At 44.3% G+C, this 26,141-nt stretch overlaps 1 protein-coding gene across 1 annotated transcript in view; it reads right to left on the bottom strand.

Moving 5' to 3' along the window:
• Positions 1-25,566, bottom strand: part of LOC145358133 (protein AMBP-like) — a 65,814-nt gene extending 40,248 nt beyond the window's left edge. Inside the window, exons 1-3 of the mRNA XM_080211812.1 lie at positions 25,453-25,566; positions 11,425-11,570; positions 2,936-3,015 (exon numbers count right to left, since the gene is read on the bottom strand). Coding sequence (XP_080067938.1) covers positions 2,936-3,015; positions 11,425-11,570; positions 25,453-25,566 — 340 coding nt within the window. The remainder of the gene's footprint in view (positions 1-2,935; positions 3,016-11,424; positions 11,571-25,452) is intronic.
• Between the last annotated feature and the right edge of the window lie 575 nt (positions 25,567-26,141).

Here is a 26,141-nt window from a genome sequence, read left to right as displayed (position 1 = left end):
TACCTGTCTTGGGAATGTTTGATAGAAACATTATATTCTCATAAAATCATAGAATCCTGACTGTGCAGAAGAAGGCCAGTTGGTCCAATGCGTCTGTACTGACCCACCTTTTTATCTCATCCAGGCCCTATCCCTGTAACCCCATACATTTACCCCACTAATCCTCCTAGTTCCTACACAACTTAGGACACCGAAGGGCAATTTAGCATGGCCAATCCACCCAATCTTCACACTTTTGGTCTATGGGAGGAAACCTGAGCACCCGGAGGAGACCCATGTAGACAAGGGGAGAATATGCAAACTCCACACAGTAACCCAAGACCGGAATTTTACCCGGGTCTCTGGAGCCTTGAGGCAGTAGTGCAGCAGAACTTTATTCTTTCTGAATCATGCTCTGTGTACCTTGGGAGCTTTTGACAACACCTTCAAAACTCACAACCTTACCATTTGGCAAAACGGGGCAACAGAGACATGGGAACACTACCACCTTCAAACTCCCATTCAAGCCACACATCAGCATGATTTTTAACTATATCAAGTTCTTCCCATTAGGTTCCCATGTGTCCATTGCCCTCTTTTTTTCTAATTGGTAGAAGTAACAGGTTTGGAATATGCTGCAGTGCATCTTGTAGATGGTACACACAGACTCCACTGTGCAGTGATGATATAGGTCTAAATGTTTCTGGATGAGGTGCTAATCAAATGGGTTACTTCAATCTGGATGATGGCAAACTTCTTGTGTATTGTAGCCAGACAAGTGGAGAGAATTCCATCACACTCCTGACTTCTGCCATTCAGATGGTGGACAAGCTTGGGGTAGTCTGGAGGTGAGCTACTCACCACAAGATTCCCGGTCTTTGACATGCTCTTGTAGTCACAATATTTATGTGGCTTGTCCAGTTCAGTTTCTGGTCAATAATTACCCCCAAGGTATTGATGTTGGGAGATCCAGTGATGGTACTGCCAGTAATGTTAAAGCATGATGTTAAAGATTCTGTCTTGTCATAGAGTCATAGAGGTTTACAGCATGGAAACAGGCTCTTTGCCCCAAGTTGTCCATGCCGCCCTTTTTTTTAAAACTCCTAAACTAATCCCAATTGCCCGCATTTGGCCCATATCCCTCTATATCCATCTTACCCATGTAACTATCTAAATGCTTTTTAAAAGACAAAATTGTACCTGCCTCTACTACAACCTCTGGCAGCTTGTTCCAGACACTCACCACCCTCTGCGTGAAAGGAATTGCCCCTCTGGACACTTTTGTATCTCTCCCCTCTCACCTTAAACCTATGCCCTCTAGTTTTAGACTCCCCTACCTTTGGGAAAAGATATTAACTATCCAGCTGACCTGTGCCCCTCATTAATTTATAGACCTCTATAAGATTATCCCTCAACCTCCTATGCTCCAGAGAAAAAAGTCCTAATCTATCTAGCCTCTCCTTATAACTCAGTTCATCAAGTCCCATTGCATCTTTTCTGCACTTTTTCTAGTTTAATAATATCCTTTCTATAATAGGATGACCAGAGTTGTACACAGTATTCCAAATGTGGCTGTACCAATGTCTTGTACAACTTCAACAAGACATTCCAATTCCTGTTTTCAATGCTCTGACTGATGAAACCAAGCATGCCTTCTTCACCATTCTGTCCACCTGTGACTCCATTTTCAAGGAGCTATGAACCTGTACCCCAAGATCTCTTAGTTCTGTAACTCTCCCCAACACCCTACCATTAACTGAGTAAGTCCTGCCCTGATTCAATCTACCAAAATGCATCACCTCACATTTGTCTAAATTAAACTCCATCTGCCATTCGTCAGCCCATTGGCCCAATTGATCAAGATCCCGTTGCAATCGGAGATAACGTTCTTCACTGTCCACTATGTCACCAATCTTATTGTCATCTGCAAACTTACTAACATGACTCCTATATTCTCATCCAAATCATTAATATAAATGACAAATATCAATGCACTGATCTCTGAGGCACACCGCTGGTCACAGGCCTCCAGTTTGAAAAACAATTCTCTATAACCACCCTCTGGCTTCTGTCAAGAAGTGGAGATGCCGGCGTTGGACTGGGGTAAACACAGTAAGAAGTGGTGTTTACTTTCAAATAAACCTGTTGGCCTTTGACCCGGTGTTGTGAGACTTCTTACTTATTTTGTCAAGAAGCCAATTTTGTATCCGTTTAGATACCTCACCCTATATCCTGTAAGATTTAACCTTATGCAACAATCTACCACGTGGTATCTTGCCGAAGGTCTTGCGAAAGTCCATGTAGACAATATCAACTGCACTGCCCTCATACACCTTCTTGGTTACCTCTTCAAAAAAACTCAATCAAATTTGTGAGATATGATTTTCCACTCTCAAAGCCATGCTGACTGTCCCTAATCAGTCCTTGCGTCTCTAAATGCCTGGAAGAGTCAGCTGATGCTTTTTTGAGTTAAAGTCTCTGGAGTGGCACTTTCCTGATCAGAACCCTAATTTCCACAAACTTCTGTTTCTTCAGAACTCTATTTGATCCACATCAAATTCCAATCACTTCTCATCAGCACCATGCAAAACTAAATTGGCACCAGTTCCTCAAAAGCTCATTTCAAATAATCACACTTACCTTTTAATTTTTCTGTGCCCTTTCTGAAGTCCATAACCATCTCCAGCCTCCAACAGCAGCCTGTGTGATACCTTTCAGTTCCTCTCTCTCTCCAGCTTTTTTCTGTAAACTGCTTCCTTTAACCCAATACAGGGAGCTGATGGCTCAGACACCTCAGTCCTTTCCCCCTCAGACTGTCTGATTTTCCACTTTCCTTAGAACCTCCTTACTGTCAGCCCTGTCAATAAGTTTTTGACAATCTCTCCAGTTTATTCTTAGACAGCTGATGTGTTTCTTTATTATAATTGAGCAGAATTTAAAGTCCATTTCACCCTACCTGAACCAGAAGAAAATGCAAAGTATCCGGGAGGATCCCGTATCTCATATTGTCCTGTTGCGTTGACACACATTCCATGTCTAATAATAAAATAATAAAATATTGACATTGCAATCAACTGGCTGAATTTTAGGCAGCAGTGAGTGAGTAAGGGGGCCTGGCAGTAAGTCAGCAATATAGAGGGATCTGGTGGTGAGTTTGCAATACCAGAGGATCCATTAGTGAGTATGTAATGCAAGGGGGAATTGGAGATATGTATGTGAGCCTGCAATGCAGGGGGTCTGGTGATGAATCTGTAATGCAAGGGGATCCAATGGTGGCCGACACACTGTAATGCCAGTTCCATGGCCTACACACTGTTACCATCAGTTCCACTACCAAGACACTAACAGCTATTCCACAGTGTGTACACATTGTAACATCAGTTCTGTGAAATGCACAATTTAAAACAGTTCCACAGCTTACGCAATGTAACACCAGTTCCACAGGATGCACAGTGTATTATCGGCTGTGATTTTCCTATTGCGACTCGCAACTTTTCTGGCAGGTCAGGCTGGGAGGTGCGTGTGTTGATCATTTCGTGGGTTTCGTAGGAGGCCCGTCCCTCGGCTTCGCACCCATTGCCAGGATTCCGAATGTGCAGAGCACAGTGGATGGCACGCACTTTGCCTTGTGCGCCCCCCGTGCAGGGCTGCAGCAATTTTTAAATTGGAAGGGGTTCCAAAGAACAAAGAAAATTACAGCACAGAAACAGGCCCTTCGGCCCTCCAAGCCTGCATCGACCATGCTGCCTGACCGAACTAAAACTCCTTAACCTTCCGGGGATCATATCCCTCTATTCCCATCCTATTCATGTAGTTGTCAGGATGACCCTTAAAAGTCACTACCATATCTGCTTCCACTACCTCCCCTGGCAACAAGCTCCAGCACCCACCACTCTGTGTAAAAAATCTGCTTCGTACATCTCCTTTAAACATTGCCCCTCGCACCTTAAACCTAAGCACCCTCGTAATTGACTCTTCCACCCTGGGAAAAAGCTTCTGACTATCCACTCTGTTCATGCCTCTCATAATCTTGTAGACTTCTATCAGGTTGCCCCTCAACCTCTGTCGTTCCAGTGAGAACAAACCAAGTTTCTCCAACCTTTCCTCATAGCTAATGCCCTGCATATCAAGCAACATCCTGGTAAATCTTTTCTGTACCTGCTCCAAAATCTCCACATCCTTCTGGTACTGTGGTGACCAGAATTGAACACCATATTCCAATTGCTGCCTAACTAAGGTTCTCTAAATCTGCAACATGACTTGCCTATTTTTAAACTCAATGCGCTGGCCAATGAAGACAAGCATGCTGTATGCCTTGTCCACCTGCATTGCCACTTTCAGTGCCCTGTGTACCTGTACACCCAGATCCCTCTACCTATCAATACTCTTGAAGGTTCTGCCATTTATTGTATACTTCCTATCTGTATTAGACCTTCCAAAATGTATTACCTCACATTTGTTCAGATTAAACTCTATCTGCCACATCTCCACCCAAGTCTCCAACCGATCTATATCCTGCTGTATCCTGTGATAGTCCTCATCACTATCAGCAACCTTTGTGTCATCCGCAAACTTACTAATCAAACCAATCACATTTTCCTCCAAATCATTTATACATATTACAAACAGCAAAGATCTCAGCAATGATCCGTGAAGAACACCACTTGTCACAGCCCTCTATTCAGAAACGCACCCTTCCACTGCTACCCTCTGTCTCCTTTGAATGAGCCAGTGCTGTATCCATCTTGTCAGTTCACCTCTGATCCCATATAACATCACCTTCTGCACCAGTCTGCCATGAGGGATCTCATCAAAGGCCGTACTGAAGTCCATGTAGACAATATCCACTGCCCTACCCTCATCAATCATCTTCCTCACTTCCTTGAAAAACTTGATCAAGTTAGTGAGACATGACCTCCCTTTCACAAAACCATGTTGCCTCTCACTAATACGTCCACTTATTTCCAAGTGGGAATAAATCCTGTCCACTCCCTGAACGTCTAAATTGTCTGTGACTGTCAGCTGAAGATCATGCAGATTGATGCACGCCACCCTTGGAAATGTCCAGACAGTTTTGTGATCGAGCAGTCGGACAACCAGACCAGCCCCGTCTCCGGGGTGGCTACGGGATGACAAGGGTTACCTGCTAAGGTCATGGCTGATGACGCCTGTGCAGAGGCCCGAGACCAAGGCAGAGACCCGCTACAACGAGGCCCATGCAGCACCTGGTCTGTCGTTGAGGGTGCATTGGCCTGCTGAAGATGCAGTTTCACTGTTTGGACTGCTTTGGGGGGGGGAGCCCTCCAGTATGACCCTGTGTGTGCTTCATGCATCATCATCACCCTTTGCTGCGCTCTGCACAACATTGCCCAGCAGCAAGGAGACCAACTGGAGCAGGAGGGGGAAGGAGGAGGAGAAGGAGCAGCGAGGGGGTCGGGGCGGGGGGGGGGGGGGGGGGGCGCGATGGGGGCATGGGGGCGTCCCACCACACAAAGAGCCGGAGGAAAGACGACAGGCGGCAATAGCAAGTGTCAGGCAGGGAAGGGAAGCAAGGGAAGCTGGTGCTGTGCAGTGAGGGAGGTGCAACCGATATACATCCATCATACCCCAGGAGCAAGTGCAGCCACTATTCCCCCTCCAAACAGACCCAGGCCCTCAAATCACCACAGCTCCCTGCTCCTGTCAATCACCCTATCCCCCAGACACATCCGAATCTGTTAATGTACCTGGGCTGGCAATGGTTGCGAGCCTTGGTTGAAGGCTGGAGGATGATAATGACTCGCTGTTGTGCACACTGGGATCCTGCCCTTGGTGTAACTCAAATCTGACTCCTATCTGTACTCCGAATGCACGCTGCCACCCCGGCCCATATAGCTGTAAGGGTTGGGGACACATGTGATGCCCTTGGCGGATGTCCCCTGGGTGGCCGGGACCTGGACAGCCCCGGCTGACTTGCGGATGGCACTATTTTGGTGCCACCCTATTCATCTTGCTGGCCCTGAGATGCCCCAGTGTGAGGACGGTGGGCAATGGAAAGGTCTCTGGACATCCAGAATCTCCTGTGTGGAAGATTCCGGCATAGACTCAAGCCCTTCCTCCTCTCTTGGGGTGTCCAGAGGCACTCCATGGGGTTCCAGGGTTCCTGGACTGAGCTCCAGCATCACTGGGCTCTGCCAGTTCTGGAGGCCTAGATGCGTCTGTCCCATGATGTGTGATTCCTCAGCCTTGGCTCTCTGACACTCGGCCAAGCTCCAGAGCCCCTCCACTACAACATTCTGTAAGTAAACCAGGCACTGGAGCCCCTCAGCAGTAGCTCTCTGAGCCTGGGCTAAGTTCTTCAGGCTCACAACCACAGCCTGCTGTGTCTCCAGAATGCCAGTGAGAGTCCCAGCCATGGCCTGCAGTTTCTCCCCGTGTCCCCAACATTCATGGCCATCGAACGCTGTGCCTCCAGCATGCCCAAAACAGACTTACCTGTGGCCCTTAGTGTCTCCAGGATGGCCTGGATCCTGTCACCCAACCCCTCAACGAACACCCTTCAGTGGTGACCGTTTACCCTGAAACCGTCAGCACAATCCCTGAGACACAGGCATGCATTGCACACTATGCACTTGAATATGTTAATGCTGCTATCCATCTTGCATTCCCACAGGAAAAGAAAATCCACAACGCACGGGAAACACAGACTGGTGGTCGTCTGCCTGACCTGTGGCAGCTGACTAACATGGAGGAGCATGCCATGGAGCTGGCAGGGGGTGATGGGCCATACCAGATAGTCACTGACAGCCAAGTTAGCGTACACTGTGCAAGTGAACAGAAGTGCACCCTCAACCTTGGTCCTCCTCTAAGTAAGTGCGAAGCTGTATGGATAGTTTTGCCTCCCTCTCCCCAGTGTGTGTTCTTTTATCCAGCTCTGGACCCTGGGGAGCCCGGCCCTTTGGGTGTTGCTGCCGCCCCCACTGTTCTGGAGCAAACTGCCCACGACCTGCTGGATGACACCTCGGAGGGAGGCACTGAGGAATCCTCTGAGGCAGCACCACTAGAGTGTCACCACCATGCACCAATTAAAATTAAGAAATATTAACTGGTGCATGCTGTACACCAACTAAAATAATTAAGAAAATTACAGCACAGGAACAGGCCTTTTTGGCCCCTCCAAGCCTGCACCGAACACGCTGCCCCAACTGAAGTAAAACCCTCTACCCTTCCGGGGACCATATCCTTCTATTCCCATCATGTATTTGTTCAGACGCCCCTTAAAACGCACAATTGTATCTGCTTCCACTATCTCCCCCAGCAGCGAGTTCCAGGCATCCGTCACCCTCTGTGCAAAAAAATTGCCTCGTACAACTTCTTTAAACCTTGCGTCTTGCACCTTAAACCTATGGCCTCTTGTAATTGACTCTTCCACCCTGGGAAAAAGCTTCTGATTGTCCACTCTGTCCATGCCTCTCATAATCTTGTAGACTTCTATGCACTGTAACATCACATACAATGCCTGCACACTGTAACAGCTGTTCCCCAGCCTACACAATTCAATATCAGTTCCAGATGCTATGCATTATAACCTCAGTTCAGCAGGCTACACACTGTAATATCAGTTCCACTGTATGCACACTGTAACATCAATTTCACAGGCTGCACGCTGCAATATCAATTCCACAGCCGAGACACTTCAACATCAGTTCCACAGCCAACACACTGTAACATCAGTTCCACAGCCAACACACCGTAACATCAGTTCCACAGCCAACACGCTGTAACATCAGTTCCACAGGATACACACTGTAACATCAGTTCCACAGCCAACACACTGTAACATCAGTTCCACAGGATACACACTGTAACATCAGTTCCACAGGATACACACTGTAACATCAGTTCCACAGGATACACACTGTAACATCAGTTCCATCGCATACACAGTGAAACATCAGTCCACAGTCAACACACTGTAACATCAGTTCCACAGCCAACACACTGTAACATCAGTTCCACAGCCAACACACTGTAACATCAGTTCCACAGCCAACACACTGTAACATCAGTTCCATCACATACAGACTGAAACATCAGTCCACAGTCAACACACTGTAACATCAGTTCCACAGCCAACACGCTGTAACATCAGTTCCACAGGATACACACTGTAACATCAGTTCCACAGCCAACACACTGTAACATCAGTTCCACAGCCAACACACTGTAACATCAGTTCCACAGCCAACACACTGTAACATCAGTTCCACAGGATACACACTGTAACATCAGTTCCACAGGATACACACTGTAACATCAGTTCCATCGCATACACACTGAAACATCAGTCCACAGTCAACACACTGTAACATCAGTTCCACAGCCAACGCACTGTAACATCAGTTCCACAGCCAACACACTGTAACATCAGTTCCATCACATACAGACTGAAACATCAGTCCACAGTCAACACACTGTAACATCAGTTCCACAGCCAACACACTCTAACATCAGTTCCATCACATACACACTGAAACATCAGTCCACAGTCAACACACTGTAACATCAGTTCCACAGCCAACACACTGTAACATCAGTTCCACAGCCAACACACTGTAACATCAGTTCCACAGCCAACACACTGTAACATCAGTTCCATCACATACACACTGAAACATCAGTTCCACAGCCAACACACTGTAACATCAGTTCCACAGCCAACACACTGTAACATCAGTTCTCCAGCCAACACACTGTAACATCAGTTCCACAGCCAACACACTGTAACATCAGTTCCATCGCATACACACTGAAACATCAGTCCACAGTCAACACACTGTAACATCAGTTCCACAGTCAACACACTGTAACATCAGTTCCACAGCCAACACACTGTAACATCAGTTCCACAGGATACACACTGTAACATCAGTTCCACAGGATACACATTGTAACATCAGTTCCATCACATACACACTGAAACATCAGTCCACAGTCAACACACTGTAACATCAGTTCCACAGCCAACACACTGTAACATCAGTTCCATGGTCAGGACATCTGTTCCAGGACCTACACACTGTAACGTTAGTTCCACAATCTGCCCACTGTAACATCAGTTCCACAGCCTATACACTGTAACATCAGTTCCACAGCCTATACACTGTAACATAAATTGAACAGCTTACACACTGTAACATCAGTTCCACTGTATGCACATGTAACATCAGTTCCACAGGTTGTGTACTGTAACATGAGTTTCACTGTAACAATTTGGGCAGCATGGTAGCACAGTGATTAGCACTGCTGCTTCACAGCTCCAGGGACCTGGGTTTGATTCCCGGCCTGGGTCACTGTGTGGAGTTTGCACATTCTCCTCATGTCTGTGTGGGTTTCCTCCGGGTGCTCCGGTTTCCTCCCACAGTCCAAAGATGTGCAGGTTAGGTTGATTGGCCATGCTAAAATTGCCCCTTAGTGTTTTGAGATGTGTAGGTTAGAGGGATTAGTAGGTAAATATGTAGGGATATGGGGGTAGGGCCTGAGTGGGATTGTGGTCAGTGCAGACTCAATGGACCAAATGGCCTCTTTCTGCACTGTAGGGTTCTATGATTAGTTCCACGGCTACTGACTGTAACATCAGTTCCAGATCCTACATACTGAACATCAGTTCCATAGAATACACACTGAAACATCAGTCCACAGCCTACATGGTGTGACATCAGTTCCACCAGCTGCAAGCTGCAATATCATTCCCCACCTACTCACTGTGACATCATTTCCCCTACCTACACACTGTGACATCATTTCCACATCCTACACACTGTGACATCATTTCCACAGCCTACACACTGTGACATCATTTCCACAGCCTATACATAGTAACCTGAGTTCCAGAGCCTACACACTGTAACACAAGTTGCACAGCCTACAAAACTATAACATTAGTTGCACAACTGTTACGCTGCAACACCCATTCTACAGCCTAGGCACTGTAAACTCAGTTTCACAGCCTACATACTTTAACATTAGTTCCACTGTTTGCACATGTAATAACAGTTCCATGGGCTACACTCTTTAAGATCAGTTCCACAGGTTGTGCACTGTAACATGAGTTCCACAAGAAATATACTGTAACATCTGTTCCAAGGACTATGCAGTGTAAAATCAGTTCCACGGCCTACACACTTTAACATAAGTTGCACAGCCTACTCCCTGCATCGTCAATTCCATAGTCTCCACACTGTAACATCACTTCCAAAGTCTGCACACTGCAACATCAGTTCCACAGTCTACATACTGTAACATCATTTCCAAAGCCTGTACACTAACAGCTGTTCCAAGGTCTATACACTAAAACATTAATTCCAGATGTTATACACAGCAACATCTGTTCCAGAGGTTACACACTGAAACATCAGTTCTGCAGGATACTCACTGTAATGGCAGTTCTTCAGCTTACACACTGTAACATGAGTTCCAAAGCCTACACACTGTAACATCATTTCCACTGTATGCACACTGTAACATGTGTTACACAAGCTGCACACTGTAACATCTGTCCCACTGTATGCACACTGTAATATCAGTTCCAGAGCCCACACACAGTAACATCATTTCCACTGCACATTGTAACAACCGTTCCACAGGTACACACTGCAAAATCAGTTCCACAATCTACATACTGTAACATCAGTTCCACAGCCTACACACTGTGATATTAGTTCCACAGGCGACTCGCTATAGCATTACTTCCAAAGCTTGCACACTGTAACAGCTGTTCCACAGCCTATACGCTGAAACATCAGTTCCAGATGTTACACACTGAAACATCAGTTCCACAGGATATTCACTGTAATGTCAGTTCCACAGCTTGCACACTGCTTTGTAAGTTCCCCAGCCTACACACTGTAACATTAGTTCTACAGGCTACACACTGTAATGTAAGTTCCCCAGCCTACACACTGTAACATTAGTTCTACAGGCTACACACTATAACTAAGTTCCCCAGCCTACACACTGTTACATTAGTTCTACAGCCTACACACTGTAACATTAGTTCTACAGCCTTCACACTGTAATGTAAGTTCCCCAGCCCGCATACTGTAAGATGAGTTCTAGAGCCTACACACTGTAACATAAGTTTTCTTCTTCAGTTTCCTGAACCAATGAAGTTGATTCTAAACAGGCCATGGTGACAGAGTGGTAGTGTCTGTCATTAAAAATGTTCGAGGTGAATAAATAGCAGGTTTTGGATAAACTGTTGGTATTAGATGTTGACAATTGGAACTGGATCAGATGTTTCCCTGGGTATTGAAGTGAAATTGTAGAGGCACTGGCCATAATCTTTCAGACTTACGTAGTCTCAGGGGACAAGCAGTACCGCTGGTGAATTGCAAATAATTTCCCCTTTTCAAAAATCATTTTGGATAAAATCAGCAATTTCATTATACTATAAATAAGTCTTACCGTTCATATACAAAGTCGGCCATGACTTTAGTCCGTTCCTCATTGGTTGAAATTGTTACCTTGCTAATTGCCGCATCGTTCTGAACTTGCTTAATGAATTCGGGACAATTGCAGGCATTTCCGATCGAAAACCATGTACCAAGAAACTGCAAGAAAAGAACGCAGTTAAAACTGCAGTCTCAAAACCCAAGATCCAGAGTTGATGAATTGTGATTGATTGATAGTCCACTAAATTCAAAAAGATGAATTTGTATTTATGAAGTGCTTTTAATATAACATATATCCCAAGGGACTAAAGCACACTGGGCGGCATGGTGGCACAGTGGTTAGCACTGAGTTCAATTCTGACCTCATATGACTGTATGTGTGGAGTTTGCACATTCTGCCCGTGTTTGCATGGGTTTCCTCCGGGTGCTCTGGTCTCTTCTTACAGTCTAAAGATGTGCAATTACATGGATTGCCCATGCTAAATCATTCCATAGTATCCCAAGATGTGTAGGTTAGGGGATTTGTGGGGTAAATGTGTGAGGATATGGGGATAGGGGAAGAAGGGCAGGGTTGTGGTCCTTGGTAAGATGCCCTGTTATAGGATTGGTGCAGACTCAATGAACTGAATGGCATCCTTCTGCACTGTAGGGATTCTGTAATTCTATAAAGATATTTCACAGGAGTGTGCAGCAGCCAAGTTTAACCCTGAACTTCATCAAGAAAAGTTCAGACAAATGACCAAATTCTTGGCCAAAGAAAAGATTTTAAGGAACATCTTAAAGGACAAAAGTATTGCATAGAAACTAAAAGCAGGAGTAGGGCATTCAGCCCTTCGAGCCTGCTCCGCCATTCATTTTGATCATTGAATTCAATATCCTGATCTCCCCTTTCTCCCATATCCCTCGATTCCTTTAGCCCCAAGAGCAATATCCAATTTCTTCTTGAAATCAGACAATGTTTTGTCATCAACTACATTCTGTGATAGTGAATTCCACACAAATTCACTGTTAGAATGTAACCAGTGACAACTTTGTATTGGATATAAAGTGACCAATGATAACAAGATGTAAGGGTCAGCTGACCCAGTAACCAATTACAGAATGATGTAATAGTCAGCTGACTCACTATAAATAAGATCCTGAATAGAATTGTGGAGAGTTTGGGTTGGCCCAGGACGAGGCCCCAAGTTTGGAGTAATGGTGTTACTTCATTAACTCTTTCCTTGATTTATAAGTTGGAGTAAAATTTGTTCTATTTTTATTGTCTGCATTTGAAGAGTTATATCTGAAAAAACATTGGTAGCAGAATAAAATCCATTGTAACTTGGTGTTTGTTTTTGAAAAAGTGCTACAACCATGGCAGAAAGTAGAAGTAAACCAGCGGGATTTGATTATCCCCCTGTCTTTTCAGTTGCTGAACCATGTCGGCAATGGAAGGCAGAAACGGAAATGTGAACCATTGTCACTCACTATGGAAAAAAAAGCAAGATATGGCATTGGCTTTGTCACTTCCAATTAGGAGCAAGATAAGGAGCAAAGTATTTTCCAATTGAACAGCAGATGCCATAAATAATGAAGAAGGGCTACAGCTCCTGCTACAATACTTAGATAAGTTTTACCAAAAAAATGAGTTCTTGGAGAATTATGAAGGATGGGTGATGTTTGACAGGATTAGGAGACAAGATACCCTGTCAATGGAAAAGTATATCATGGATTTAGACAGGGGCCATAACAGGCAAATGAAATTTAATTTGGAAATTCCTGATGCAATATTGGTCTTTAAGTTCTTAATGCATGTCTGTCGCAAAGGGATACTCTTTTAGTAATGACTGGAATACAATTAAGGGGACAAAGCCCCTTTTGAATCAAATGGCAGCATCATTAAAAAAGATTTTTGGAAAACAATTCTTCCCCGCCACCTTGTTTAATACAGACTGGAATGCCACAGCACCCAGAACAAAGGAGTCAATGATGACTCAACCGCATACCAGAAAAAAATTGTACATGAAGACCTTTAAACAGAGACAGTTATATTAATAACTGACCAAGTGTTGAAAATGGGGAAAGAAGACAACAGCCTGGGAGACAGGCCCTTCGGCCTAACGAGCCCGTGCCACCATTTTAACATTACCAGTCCCCCCTCCACCCATGACCCTTATCTATGCTTATGGCATTCCACATTGAGGGAAACTAATTTAGGGACAATTTATTACCTCCAATCAGCCTAACAGCACATCTTTGGGGTGTGAGAGGAAACCGGAGCATCCGGAGAAAACCCATGCAAGCACGGGGAGAATGCGCAAACTCCCACAGACACCGGCCCAAATCCATGTGTCTGCACAGCAAACAGTGATAGTCACTGAGCTGTCGTGTTACCCAGCATCTGGTCCAGTTTAAGCGTACACTGACGACACAAAGTACTAGGCTATTCTCGAACATCCAAGAGCAGCCCTTGTACGACCCATCACGTGTATGCCCCTCGTTGGACAAGGCGGACCGACTTAAAACCTATGAAGACGCACATGGAATACTGATAAAAGACACTTAAATTGAAGGAATGCTAAATCACTGTTTCCAAAGTGATTCCCCTTATCACTGAATTGTAAACTATCCAGAAAAACAAATAATTTTTTGAAACCACATATGATACAGAATACGTGGAAACCAGCAGTGATGAGGATAAGAACCAGGAAAGGACTGTTTTGGTGGCAGTAAAGTTGAGCCACATAATAAGCATTCTGATGATAGATTCTTTCAACTGTGCTGTTTTAGATAGTGGATGTACATCCATTGTCTGCGGCCAAGATTGCCTATATTTTTATTTAGGGTCTTTTGATCATAAAGACCGAAAGAAAGTAAAAGGTTTGGAGATGAGAACACGCTAGCATTCTCCAAAATGGTGATACTTCCCTGTAGGATTGTGGGAATCAGTTTACTTATAAGTACAGCTGTCATTTCCAGTGGTCTAACCTTTGTTGTTAAGCAGGTCTGCGATGAAGAAAGCTCAGCTGACCATCGATTTGAAACAGGATAAAGCTGTGGTATTTGGGAAAACCGTGGACATACATTTTATAAGATCTAGCCATTATTGTTTTCCTTCAAGTGAACCAAAATTTTCAGTCCAACAGATTCACGACGCATTAGTGTTGCTAACAAACAAAGCATGATAGACAATAAGATTATTCTGAAACTCCATAAGCAGTTTGGTCATCCAGCACCACAGAGACTGAGAGCACTGCTGCAGGATACAGGTGCACTGGACAAAGGACAGAATGATCTCGTAGAACAAATACTAGCCTACTGTGGAATTTGCATAAAATATACACTATTTGTGATTATTTCTGACTATTTCTGCTATTTGTGATTTTTATCAATGATTTGGAAGAGGGGGCTAAAGGGTGGGTTAGTAAATTTGCTGATGACACCAAGATTGGTGGAGTGGTGGATGAGGCGGAGGGCTCTTGCAGACTGCAAAGAGACATTGATAGGATGCAGAGCTGGGCTGAAAAGTGGCAGATGGAGTTTAACCCTGATAAGTGTGAGGTGATTCATTTTGGTAGGACAAACTTGAATGCAGATTACAGGATCAACGGCAGGGTTGTAAGGAATGTGGAGGAACAGAGAGATCTTGGGGTTCATATCCACAGATCTCTGAAGTTGCCACTCAAGTGGATAGAGCTGTGAAGAAGGCTTATAGTGTGTTAGTGTTTATTAACAGGGGGTTTGAGTTTAAGAGCTGTGGGGTTATGCTGCAACTATACCGGACCTTGGTGAGACCACATTTGGAATATTGTGTGCAATTCTGGTCACCTCACTATAAGAAGGATGTGGAAGCATTGGAGAGAGTGCAGAGGAGATTTACCAGGATGCTGCCTGGTTTGGAGGTCTTGTGAGGAAAGGTTGAGGGAGCTCAGGCTTTTCTCTTTAGAGCGGAAGAGGACGAGAGGTGACTTAAAAGAGGTTTATAAGATGATGAGGGGGATAGATAGAATGGACATTCAGAGACTATTTCCTCGGGTGGATGTAGCTGTTACTAGGGGGCATAACTATAAGGTTCATGGTGGGAGATATAGGAGGGATGTCCGAGGTAGATTCTTCACTCAGTGAGTGGCTGGGGTATGAAATACATTGCCTGCTGTGATAGCTGAGTCGGACACTTTAGGAACTTTCAAGCGGCTATTGGAAAGGCACATGGAGCACTCCAGGATGATAGGGAGTAGGATAGCTTAATCTTGTGTTTGGACTTTGGGAGCCGAAGGGCCTGTACTGTTCTATGTTTCTATGTTTCTAGATGGATACCCCTGCGTCCAGTCGTGAGTCTACCATTAGCACGAGATTTCAATGATACAGTGGCAATGGATCTAAAGATGTGGGACAAGAACAAAGGTGTCTATCCTTTGCACTTTGTGGACATGGCCACCCAGTTTAGCATATCCACGGTGATTCACAACAAACATAAAAAGATCATTATAGATAAAATTGTGACCCACTGGATTGGAATAGGATTGGGAGCACCATCTAAATTTTTGACGGACAATGGGGGCAAATTTGTAAATGATAAGTTTCAAGATATGTGCAAACATTTAAATGTTGTAATAATACACACTACAGCAGAGAGTCCATTCAGCAATAGCCTCTGTGAAAGGAATCACGCTGTTATAAATGACATGTGGCATAAAATTTTGGTGGATCCACCAGGTTGCATTAGCGTGGCAGTGCACATGAAAAATCTGTTGCAAGTGGTGGGGGGGTTATAGTCCATACCAGTTAGTATACGGGAGGAATCCAAAGTTACCATCACCGTTAACAGATGCTCCCCCGTTTCTACTAGAGACAAGCATTAGCGCCATGTTTTCTGCAATCTTAAACACTATGCATCCAGGGAGAAAGGCCTTCATTAAGGCTGAGATTTCAGAATGGTTAAGAAGACGTCATATAAAATCAACGGGAGTATACTTTGAGAAAGGGGATAGGGACCACTGTAAAAGAGTGGAAAGGGTCCGGGGAAGTGAGAGAAACGGATGGCAAAGGAGTTATAGTACAACATGGTAACAAGACAGTGCAAGCCCACTCTCCGAAAGTAGTGGGACTTAGGTAGGAATTTGGAGCATCCGAGCAAGATGCAGAAGTGCAGGAGGCACCTTGTTTCTCACCTGCACATACCCTAAGTTAATCTGAAGATGAGTCAACAATAGATGAGAGGGAATCTGATGATCAACAAAGTACCAGTGAAACAGGGGATGAAGCTGCTATTTCAAAGTAGGCGCAGTGGTACTGTACCAAAGTAGGTACATACCCAAAGGGTCAAGTGAATGAAGGGATGCCACTATAATCAGGAAAGCAGGAAATGCCTCAGGAAAGTACAAGTTCGAGGGCAAGAACTTGGGAAAAAGGGGAACAAAAAAAGTGAGACCCAAGTCCTAAAGATGAGACAGTAAGCATTTGTGAACCTGGGAAAATATCACAAATCCATGACTGAAGGTGTGTCAACAGAGAACAGTGGTCTGAGAGTAGAAGCCCTGACAGAAACAGACACAGCAGTAGAGGCCAAAGTTTAATGAGGAAGGCTAGGAATCAAACCAATGATAGGAACAGGAGTAGAAGCTCCCATGATAAAGAAGGATTGATATCTGCAAACAAAATGGAGCGTGAGGAACGGGCCAATGAAACAGAAATAGAATTGTTGAGGAGCATGATAGGACAGCTGAATTAGCTATGGCCACAGACAAGACCAGATAGAATCCCTGCAGGATGCCAATCGGCCCATCAAGTCTGCACTGACCACAATCCCACCCAGGCCCTATTCATGTAACCCACACTAATCCCCCTGCTAATCCCCCTGACACAAGGGTCAATTTTAGCATGGCCAATCCACCTAACCTGCACATCTTTGGACTGTGGGAGGAACCCAGAGCACTTGGAGGAAACCCATGCAGACATGGGGGGAACATGCAAATTCCACACAGACATTGACCTAAGGCTAAAATTGAATCTGAGTCCCTGGCGCTGTGAAGCAGCAGTGCTAACCACTGTGCCACCATCCCTCCCCGGATGGGAGCTATAATGTCCTAGAGCTCAGTTGAAGTGCGCCACAGTCAGAGACCTTGCAGGCTAATAAAACATTAAAAAAGCTAAAATTAGAGGAATGTGTGATTAAATTCCCAGCACTAGGAGAACCGGAAGATATGAAGTCGGCTGTGTTTAGTTCACATGCCAAACTATCAGGTGGACATGCAAGTGGTGCTGGAGTCATAATATTTCTGGTAGGTAAGGAAAGAAATGTTGCCCCTTGACCTGAGAAGCAAAGCAAATAAAAAGGGTAGTCAAAAGCATATTGGTGATTGAAACTCTAGTGTTAGTGGAGGCGTTGGATATGAGGATATATTTATCTGACACATTAACAGAATTATTTTTTATGGGCACATTGGTTAAGAAAGTACCAATTGAGTGTTATGTTGACAATCAGTCTTTATGGGACAATAACAGTAATAACAGAAAAACGACTGAGAATTAATTTGTCCAGCGTTAAACAAATGCTGGAAAACAAGAACGTTTCCAAACTTAACTGGGTTTGGTGCAAATCCACAGGTACCTGACTGTTTTACGAAAAGGGTACTGGAAAGTTATTAAGAATATGGGAGGATGGTTGTCTTAAATTATTTTGAAAAAATAATTGAAAATTAAAGGGAATCTATTAGAATGTAACCAGTGACAACTTTATATTAGATGTAATGTGACCAGTAGTAACAAGATGTAAAGGTTAGCTGACCCAGTAAACCATGGAACCAATTCCAGAATGATGTAATAGTCAGCTGACTCAATATAAATAAGAACCTGTGTAGAATTGTAGGGAGCTTGGATTGGCCTTGGGAGAGGCCCCAAGTTTGGAGTAATAATGTTTCTTTATTAAATCCTTTCTTTGATTTATAAGTTGGAGAAGGTTGGACAAACTTGGTTTGTTCCCACTGGAGGAACAAAAGTTGAAGGGAGACCTGATAGAAGTCGACAAAATTATGAGAGACATGGACAGAGTGGATAATCAGAAGCTTTTTCCCAGGGTGGAAGAGTCATTCACTTGGGGGCATAGGTTTAAGGTGCGAGGGGCAAGGTTTAACGGAGATGTACGAGGCAAATTTTTTCAACAGAGTAGTGGGTGCCTGGAACTCGTTGCCGGGAAAGGTAGTGGAAGCAGGTATGGTAGTGACTTTTAAGGGGCATCTTGATAAGCACATGAATAGGATGAGAATAGAGGAATACAGTCCCCAGAAGGGTAGGAGGTTTTAACTAAGTCAGGCAGCATGGTCAGTGCAGGCTTGGAGGGCTGAAGAGCCTGTTGCTGTGCTGTAATTTTCTTTGTTGTTTGTTCTTTTTATCCCTATGCCTATACTCAAATCCTCTCGCTATAAAGGCCAATATACCACTTGCCTTCTTTACTGCTTGCTGTACCTGTGCATTTACTTTCAGCAACTGATGCACAAGGACTCCAAGGTCTTGTTAAATATCCACTTTCCTCAATTTACATCCATTCAAGTAATAATCTGTCTTATTACTGGTACCAAAGTGGAGAACCTCACATTTATCCACACTATGCTGCATCTACCATGCAAATATCCACACACTCAGCTTGTCGAAATCACACTGAAGCATCTCTGCAACCTCCTCATACCTCTTTTTGTAACCCAACTTTGTATCATCTGCAAATTTGGAGATGATACGTTCAGTTTCCTCTTCCAAGTCATTAATATATAACGTGAACAGTTGGGGTCCTCGCACAAATTTCTGCGAAACACATATCACTGACTGCCAATTAGAAAAAGACCCATTTATGCCAACTCTTTGCTTCCTATTTGCTATCCAGCTTTCTATCCATCTCAAAACATGACCTGCAATCCCATGTGCTTTACCTTTACATTGTCTGTTATGTGAGACATTGTCAAAGCCTTCTGAAAGTCTAAATAAATAACATCCACTGGTTCTCCTCGGTCAACTCTAATAGTTACATCCTCAAAAAATTCCGTTAGATTCGTCAAACATGATTTCCCTTTTGTAAATCCATGCTGACTGTATCTAATTATCCCACTGCCTTCCAAATGCTGAGTTATGAAATCCTTGATAATGGACTCCAGCAACTTCCCCAGTACTGACGTTAGGGTCATTGGTCAATCATTCCCTGCTTCCTCTCCACCTCCCTTTTTGAATACCAGGTTTACATTAGCTACCCTCCAATCTATAGGAACTATTCCAGAGTCCAAAGAATTTTGGAAAATAACCACCAATGGACCTACTATTTCCAGGGCCACTTCCTTAAGTACTCTGGGATGGAGATTATTAGGACCTGGAAATTTATCCACCTTCAATCCCATCAATTTCCCAAAGCCATTTCTCTAGTAATGTTGACTTCCTTCAGCTCCTCACTAAAACGTGTTTCTCTCAGTACTTATAGCACATTATTCATGACTTCCTTTGTGAAGATTGAAACAAAGTACAAATGTAATTCCTCAGCCATTTCTTTATTCCGCATTATAGAACCAAAGAACATTAGGAAGGTGGCGGATTTTCAAGGAATGTTTATCTGGAGCTCTGCACGACAACGTTCCAATGAGACAAGGAGGTTTTGGTAGGTTGCAGGAACCGTGGTGCACGAAGGTTGTGGTGAACCTGGTCAGGAAGAAAAGAAAGGCGTACAGAAGGTTCAGAGAGCTGGGAGATGTTAAGGATCTAGAGCAGTATACGGGTTGTAGGAAGGAGCTTAAAAAGGAAATTAGGAGAGCCAGAAGGGGACATGAGAAGGCCTTGGCGGGTAAGATTAAGGAGAACCCCAAGGCGTTCTGCAAATATGTGAAGAGTAAAAGGATGAGAAGTGAAGGGATAGGACCTATAAAAGGTGAAGGGGGAAAAGTCTGTGTGGAACCAGAAGAAATGGCAGAGGTGCTTAATGAGTACTTTGCTTCGGTATTCACGGTGGAAAATGATCTGGGAGGTTGTACTGCAGATTTGCGGTGGACTGAAAAGATTGAGTATGTGGACATGAAGAAAGAGGATGTGTTGACACTTTTAAATTCCATCAAGACAGATAAGTCGCCAGGACCGGATGGGATTATCCCAGGTTACTGTGGGAGGTGAGGGAAGTGATTGCAGAGCCGCTGGCGATGATCTTTGCGTCGTCGATGGAGACGGGAGAGGTTCTGGAGGATTGGAGGATTGTGGATGTGATTCCTAGTTTCAAGAAAGGGAACAGTGATAGCCCGGGAAATTACCAACTGGTGAGTCTGACCTCAGTTGTTGGTAAGTTGATGGAGAGGATACTGAGGGACAGGATTTATAAGCATTTAGAGAAGTTTAGTATGATCAGAAATAGTCAGCATGGCTTTGTCAAGGGCAGGTCGTACCTTACAAGCCTAGTTGAGTTCCTTGAAAATGTGACCGAACACATTGACAAAGGAAGAGCGGTGGATGTGGTTTACATGGACTTCAGCAAGGCGTTTGATAAGACTCCCCATGCAAGACTTCTTGAGAAGGTGAGAGGGCATGGCATCCAAGGGGCTGTTGCCTTGTGGATCCAGAACTGGCTTGCCTGCAGAAGGCAGAGAATGGTTGTGGATGGGTCTTTTTCTGCATGGAGGTCGGTCACCAGTGGAGTCCCCCAGGGATCTGTTCTGGGACCCTTGCTGTTTGTCATTTTCATAAATGACCTGGATGAGGAAGTGGAGGGATGAGTTAGTTCGCCAACGATATGAAGGTTGGAGGTGTTGTGGATAATCTGGAGGGATGTCAGAAGTTGCAGCATGACATAGATAGGATGCAAGACTGGGCGGAGAAGTGGCAGATGGACTTCAACGCAGATAAATGTGTAGTGGTCCATTTTGGCAGGACCAATGGGATGAGGGAGTACAATATCAAGGGTAGGAGTCTTAGCAGTGTTGAGGAGCAGAAGGACCTTGGGGTCCAGGTCCATGGGACTCTTAAATCGGCCTTGCAGGTGGAGGATGTGGTCAAGAAGGCGTATGGTGTGCTAGCCTTCATTAATCGAGGGATTGAGTTTAGGAGTCGGGAGGTAATGCTGCAACTTTATAAGACCCTTGTCAGACCCCACTTGGAGTACTGTGCGCAGTTCTGGTCGCCTCACTACAGGAAGGATGTGGAAGTTATTTTGAGGGTGCAGAGGAGATTTACAAGGATGTTGCCTGGATTGGGAGGCATGCCTTATGAGGATAGGTTGAGGGAGCTAGGTCTCTTCTCCCTGGAGAGACGAAGGTTGAGAGGCGACCTGATAGAGGTTTATAAAATGTTGAGAGGTGTAGATAGGGTGGATTCTCAGAGGCTATTTCCCAGGGCTGAAATGGTCGCCACGAGAGGACACAGGTTTAAGATGCTGAGCAGGTACAGAGGAGATGTCAGGGGTACGTTTTTCACTCAGAGGGTGGTGAGTGAGTGGAATTGGCTGCCGTCGGTGGTGGTAGGGGTCTGGGGTCTTTTAAGAGAGTTCTGGATGAGTACATGGGATTTAATGGGATTGAGAGTTATACCTGGTAGGTATGGATATGATCGGCGCAACTAGTGGAGCCGAAGGGCATGTTTGTGCTGTAGTGTTCTATGTTCTACATTGTATGTTCTATTACAGCACAGAAACAGGCCTTTTGACCCTTCTTGTCTGTGCCGAACCATTTTTCTGCCTAGTCCCACTGACCTGCACCTGGACCATATCCTTCCACACCCCTCTCATCCTGTTCCTGTCCAAGTTTTTCTTAAATGTTAAAAGTGATCCCGCATTTACCTCTTTATCCGGCAGCTCATTCCACACTCCCACCACTCTCTGCGTGAAGAATCCCCCCCTAATATTCCCTTTAAACTTTTCCCCCTTCACCCTTAACCCACATCCTCTAGTTTTTTTCTCCTCTAGCCTCAGTGGAAAAAGCCTGCTTGCATTCACTCTATCTATACCCATCAAAATTTTATACACCTCTATCAAATCTCCCCTCATTCTTCTACGCTCCAGGGAATAAAGTCCTAACCTATTCAACCTTTCTCTGTAACTCAGTTTCTCAAGTCCCAGCAACATCCTTGTGAACCTTCTCTGCGCTCTTTCAACCTTATTAATATCCTTCTTGTAATTAGGTGACCAAAAGTGTGCACAATACTCTAAATTCGGCCTCACCAATGTCTTATACAACCTCACCATAACACTCCAACTTTTATACTCGATACTCCGATTTATAAAGGCCAATGTACCAAAAGTACTCTTTATGATCGTATCCACCTGTGATGTCACTTTTAGGGAATTCTGTACCTTTATTCCCAGATCCCTCTGTTCAACTGCACTCCTCAGAGTCCTACCATTTACCCTGTACGTTCTACTTTGGTTTGTCCTTCCGAAGTACAATACCTCATACTTGTCTGTGTTAAATTCCATTTGCCATTTTTCAGCCCATTTTTCTAGTTGGTCCAAATCCCTCTGCAACTTTGAAAACCTTCCTCACTGTCCACTACACCTCCAATCTTTGTATCATCAGCAAATTTGCTGATCCAATTTACCACATTATCATCCAGATCATTGATATAGATGACAAACAACAATGGACCCAGCACTGACCCCTGTGGCACACCGCTAGTCACAGGCCTCCACTCAGAGAAGCAACCCTCCACAACCACTCTCTAGCTTCTTCCATTGAGCCAGTATCTAATCCAATTTACTACCTCCCCATGTATTCCTAGCAACTGAATCTTCCTAACTAACCTCCCATGAGGGACCTTGTCAAAGGCCTTGCTGAAATCCAGGTAGATAACATCCACTGCCTTCCCTTCATCCACTTTCTTGGTAACCTCCTCGAAAAACTCTAATAGATTGGTCAAACGTGACCTACATGCACAAAGCCATGTTGACTCTCCCTATTAAGTCCCTGTCTATCCAAATATTTGTAGATCCTATCCCTTATCACACCTTCCAATAACTTGCCCAGCACTGACGTCAAACTTACTGGCCTATAATTTCCCAGATTTCTTTTGGAACCTTTTTTAAACATGAGCCACCCTCCAATCATCCGGCATCCCCCCCGTGCATACTGACATTTCAAATATGTCTGCCAGGGCCCCTGCAAGTTCAACACTAGCCTCCCTCAAGGTCCGTGGGAATACCCTGTCCGGTCCTGGGGATTTATCCATTCTGATTTGCCTCAAGACAGCCAGCACCTCCTCCTCTTTAATCTGTAACGGTTCCATGACCTTCCTACCTGTTTGCCCGATTTCCATAGACTCCATGCCCGTTTCCTCAGTAAATACGGATGCAAAAAAACCATTTAATATCTCCCCCATCTCTTTTGGTTCCACGCACAGTCTACCACTCTGGTCTTCAAGATGACCAATTTTATCCCTCACTATCCTTTTGCTCCTTACATACCTATAGAAGCTCTTTGGATTTTCCTTCACTCTGTCTGCCAAAGCAACCTCAAGTCTTTTAGCCCTTCAAAATCTTATACACCTCTATCAAATCTCCCCTCATTCTGCTGCGCTCCAGGGAATGAAGTCCTAACCTATTCAATCTCTCTGTAACTCAGCTTCTCAAGTCCCGGCAACATCCTTGTGAACCTTCTCTGCACTCTTTCAACCTTATTTACATCCTTCCTGTAACTGGGTGACCAAAACTGTACACAATACTCTAAATTTGGCTTCATAAGGCCTTATACAATCTTACCATAACACTCCAAATTTTATACTCGATACTCCGATTTATAAATTGGCAAGTCATGCTGCAGTTGTACACAACATTAGTTAGCCCTCATCGGGAATATTGTGTACAATTCTGGTCACCATTCTACCAGAAGATGTGGATGCTTTGGAGAGGGTACAGAAGAGGTTTACTGGGATGTTGCCTGGTCTGGAGGGTATTAGCTAATAGAAGAGATTGGAAGAGCTCAGTTTATTTTCACTGGAACGACGAAGATTGAAGAGTGACCTGATAGAGGTTTACAAGATTATGAGTGGCATGGACAGAGCGGATAGTCAGATTCTCTTTCCTAGGGTAGAAAAGTCAAATTCTAGGGGACATTAGTTTAAGGGACATGGTGGAAAGTTTTAAAGGAGACATGCAAGGCAAGATTTTTTACACAGAAGGTGGTGAATGTCTGGAACACACTACACAAGGGAAGAGGTGGGAGCAGGTACGATAGTGGCATTTAAGGGGCATCTAGACAATACATGAATAGGATATTAATGGGGAAGGATACAGACTCTCTAAGTGTATACGGTTTTAGTTCAGGCAGGCATCATGATCGACACAGGCTCGGAGAGCCGAAGGGCCTGTTCCTGTGCCATACTGTTCTTTGTTCTTTGTTCAAATCGCTCACCATCCTTACTTAGAACTGCATTCCATTTACTTCGCTGTCTCTAGGTCAAAATCCTGTAACTCACTCCCTAACAACATTGTGGCTGTACATCACAGAGACTGCAGTTGTTCAAGAAGATAGCTCACACCACCTTCTCAATTAGGGAAAGACAAGGAATGCTAACATTGTACAATGCAGAAAATGCCCATTGACTCATGGGGACATTAGTTTAAGGGACATGGTGGAAAGTTTTAAAGGAGACATGCAAGGGAAGTTTCAGGATGAGCAAGGCTGTAAAATCCTACCCGATGTTTCAAGTGCTCATCCAAATATTTTTAAAGGTTGTAAGGTTTCTGGCCTCCACGGCCTTCCCAGGCAGTACATTCCAGATTCTCACCAAGGGTTAGGGTTAATAGAGTCAGTTATTGTCAGTTATTAGGGTTAACCCTAACCCTATCAACAGGTTGCTTCCTATTCACCCTGGCCTTACCCCTCAATTTTGTAAACCTCAATCATGTCTTCCCTCGACCTTCTCCGCTCTGGCAAAAACAATCCAAGCCTATCCATTCTCTCCCTATAGCTCAAATACATCACCTCAGGCATTATCCTGGTGAATCGCCTCTGTACCTACTCCAGCGCATTTTCTCAAATGAATAAAAGAAACTACAACTACCCCAAACCCAGGAACCCAGAGTCGCTGCATTATAACTAACACCAATTACCTGAGTCAAATTGAAGTTTTCCTGAACTCGATAATTGTTGGTTGCATTTAGTGGGACAGCAGCTCCAGTCTGCAGAAGGAGTACAGCAAACAACAGCACAACACCACAGCTCATTTTCCCTGTCCTGTCTGGACTATTCCAAATGACAGGATAGATTGATGATCTGGAGCAACAAGGAGCTGTCTGCATGAGGCTTTCCCAATCCTACGTTATTTAGATCAAGAGTTAGTCAAATATCCACTGTTGATGTTTCTTGTTAATCATTAATCACAGCTTGGTGGAATGACTGAGAGAGGAATAAATTTCCTGAGGACTATTCAGACGATCTGAATTTAGCCGAGTCAGTTATTGTGTGTGCAGTGTGCGGGGGAGAGGCAATGGATTAGGTGGGTGTCACCCATTTGTTGCTTATTACATGGCGTGAAAGGTACCAACTGGGAATTTCAAATTCACACTATTCCATTGTTTAAAAAAGTTTGTGAAATTATGGAATTAATTGGGGTTCTTCTGGAAAAAGGACCCAGGCTCCACATTGTTCTCCAGAAAGAATTTTTTTTCCCATCTGGAATTAACTAGCAATAACTATTCTTCCTATGTATTACAACACCTTATATTTATTTCACATCTTTAACACAATACAACATGCTTCACAGGAGAGTAATCAGACAATGAATTTATACTAACCTACA

The sequence above is a fragment of the Carcharhinus amblyrhynchos genome, chromosome 25 (genome assembly GCF_965287045.1).
Source record: "Carcharhinus amblyrhynchos chromosome 25, sCarAmb.v2.hapA, whole genome shotgun sequence".
Taxonomy (NCBI): domain Eukaryota; kingdom Metazoa; phylum Chordata; class Chondrichthyes; order Carcharhiniformes; family Carcharhinidae; genus Carcharhinus; species Carcharhinus amblyrhynchos.
The sequence above is the reverse complement of the archived record's forward strand: the minus strand, read 5'-3'. Positions and strand labels throughout refer to the sequence as shown.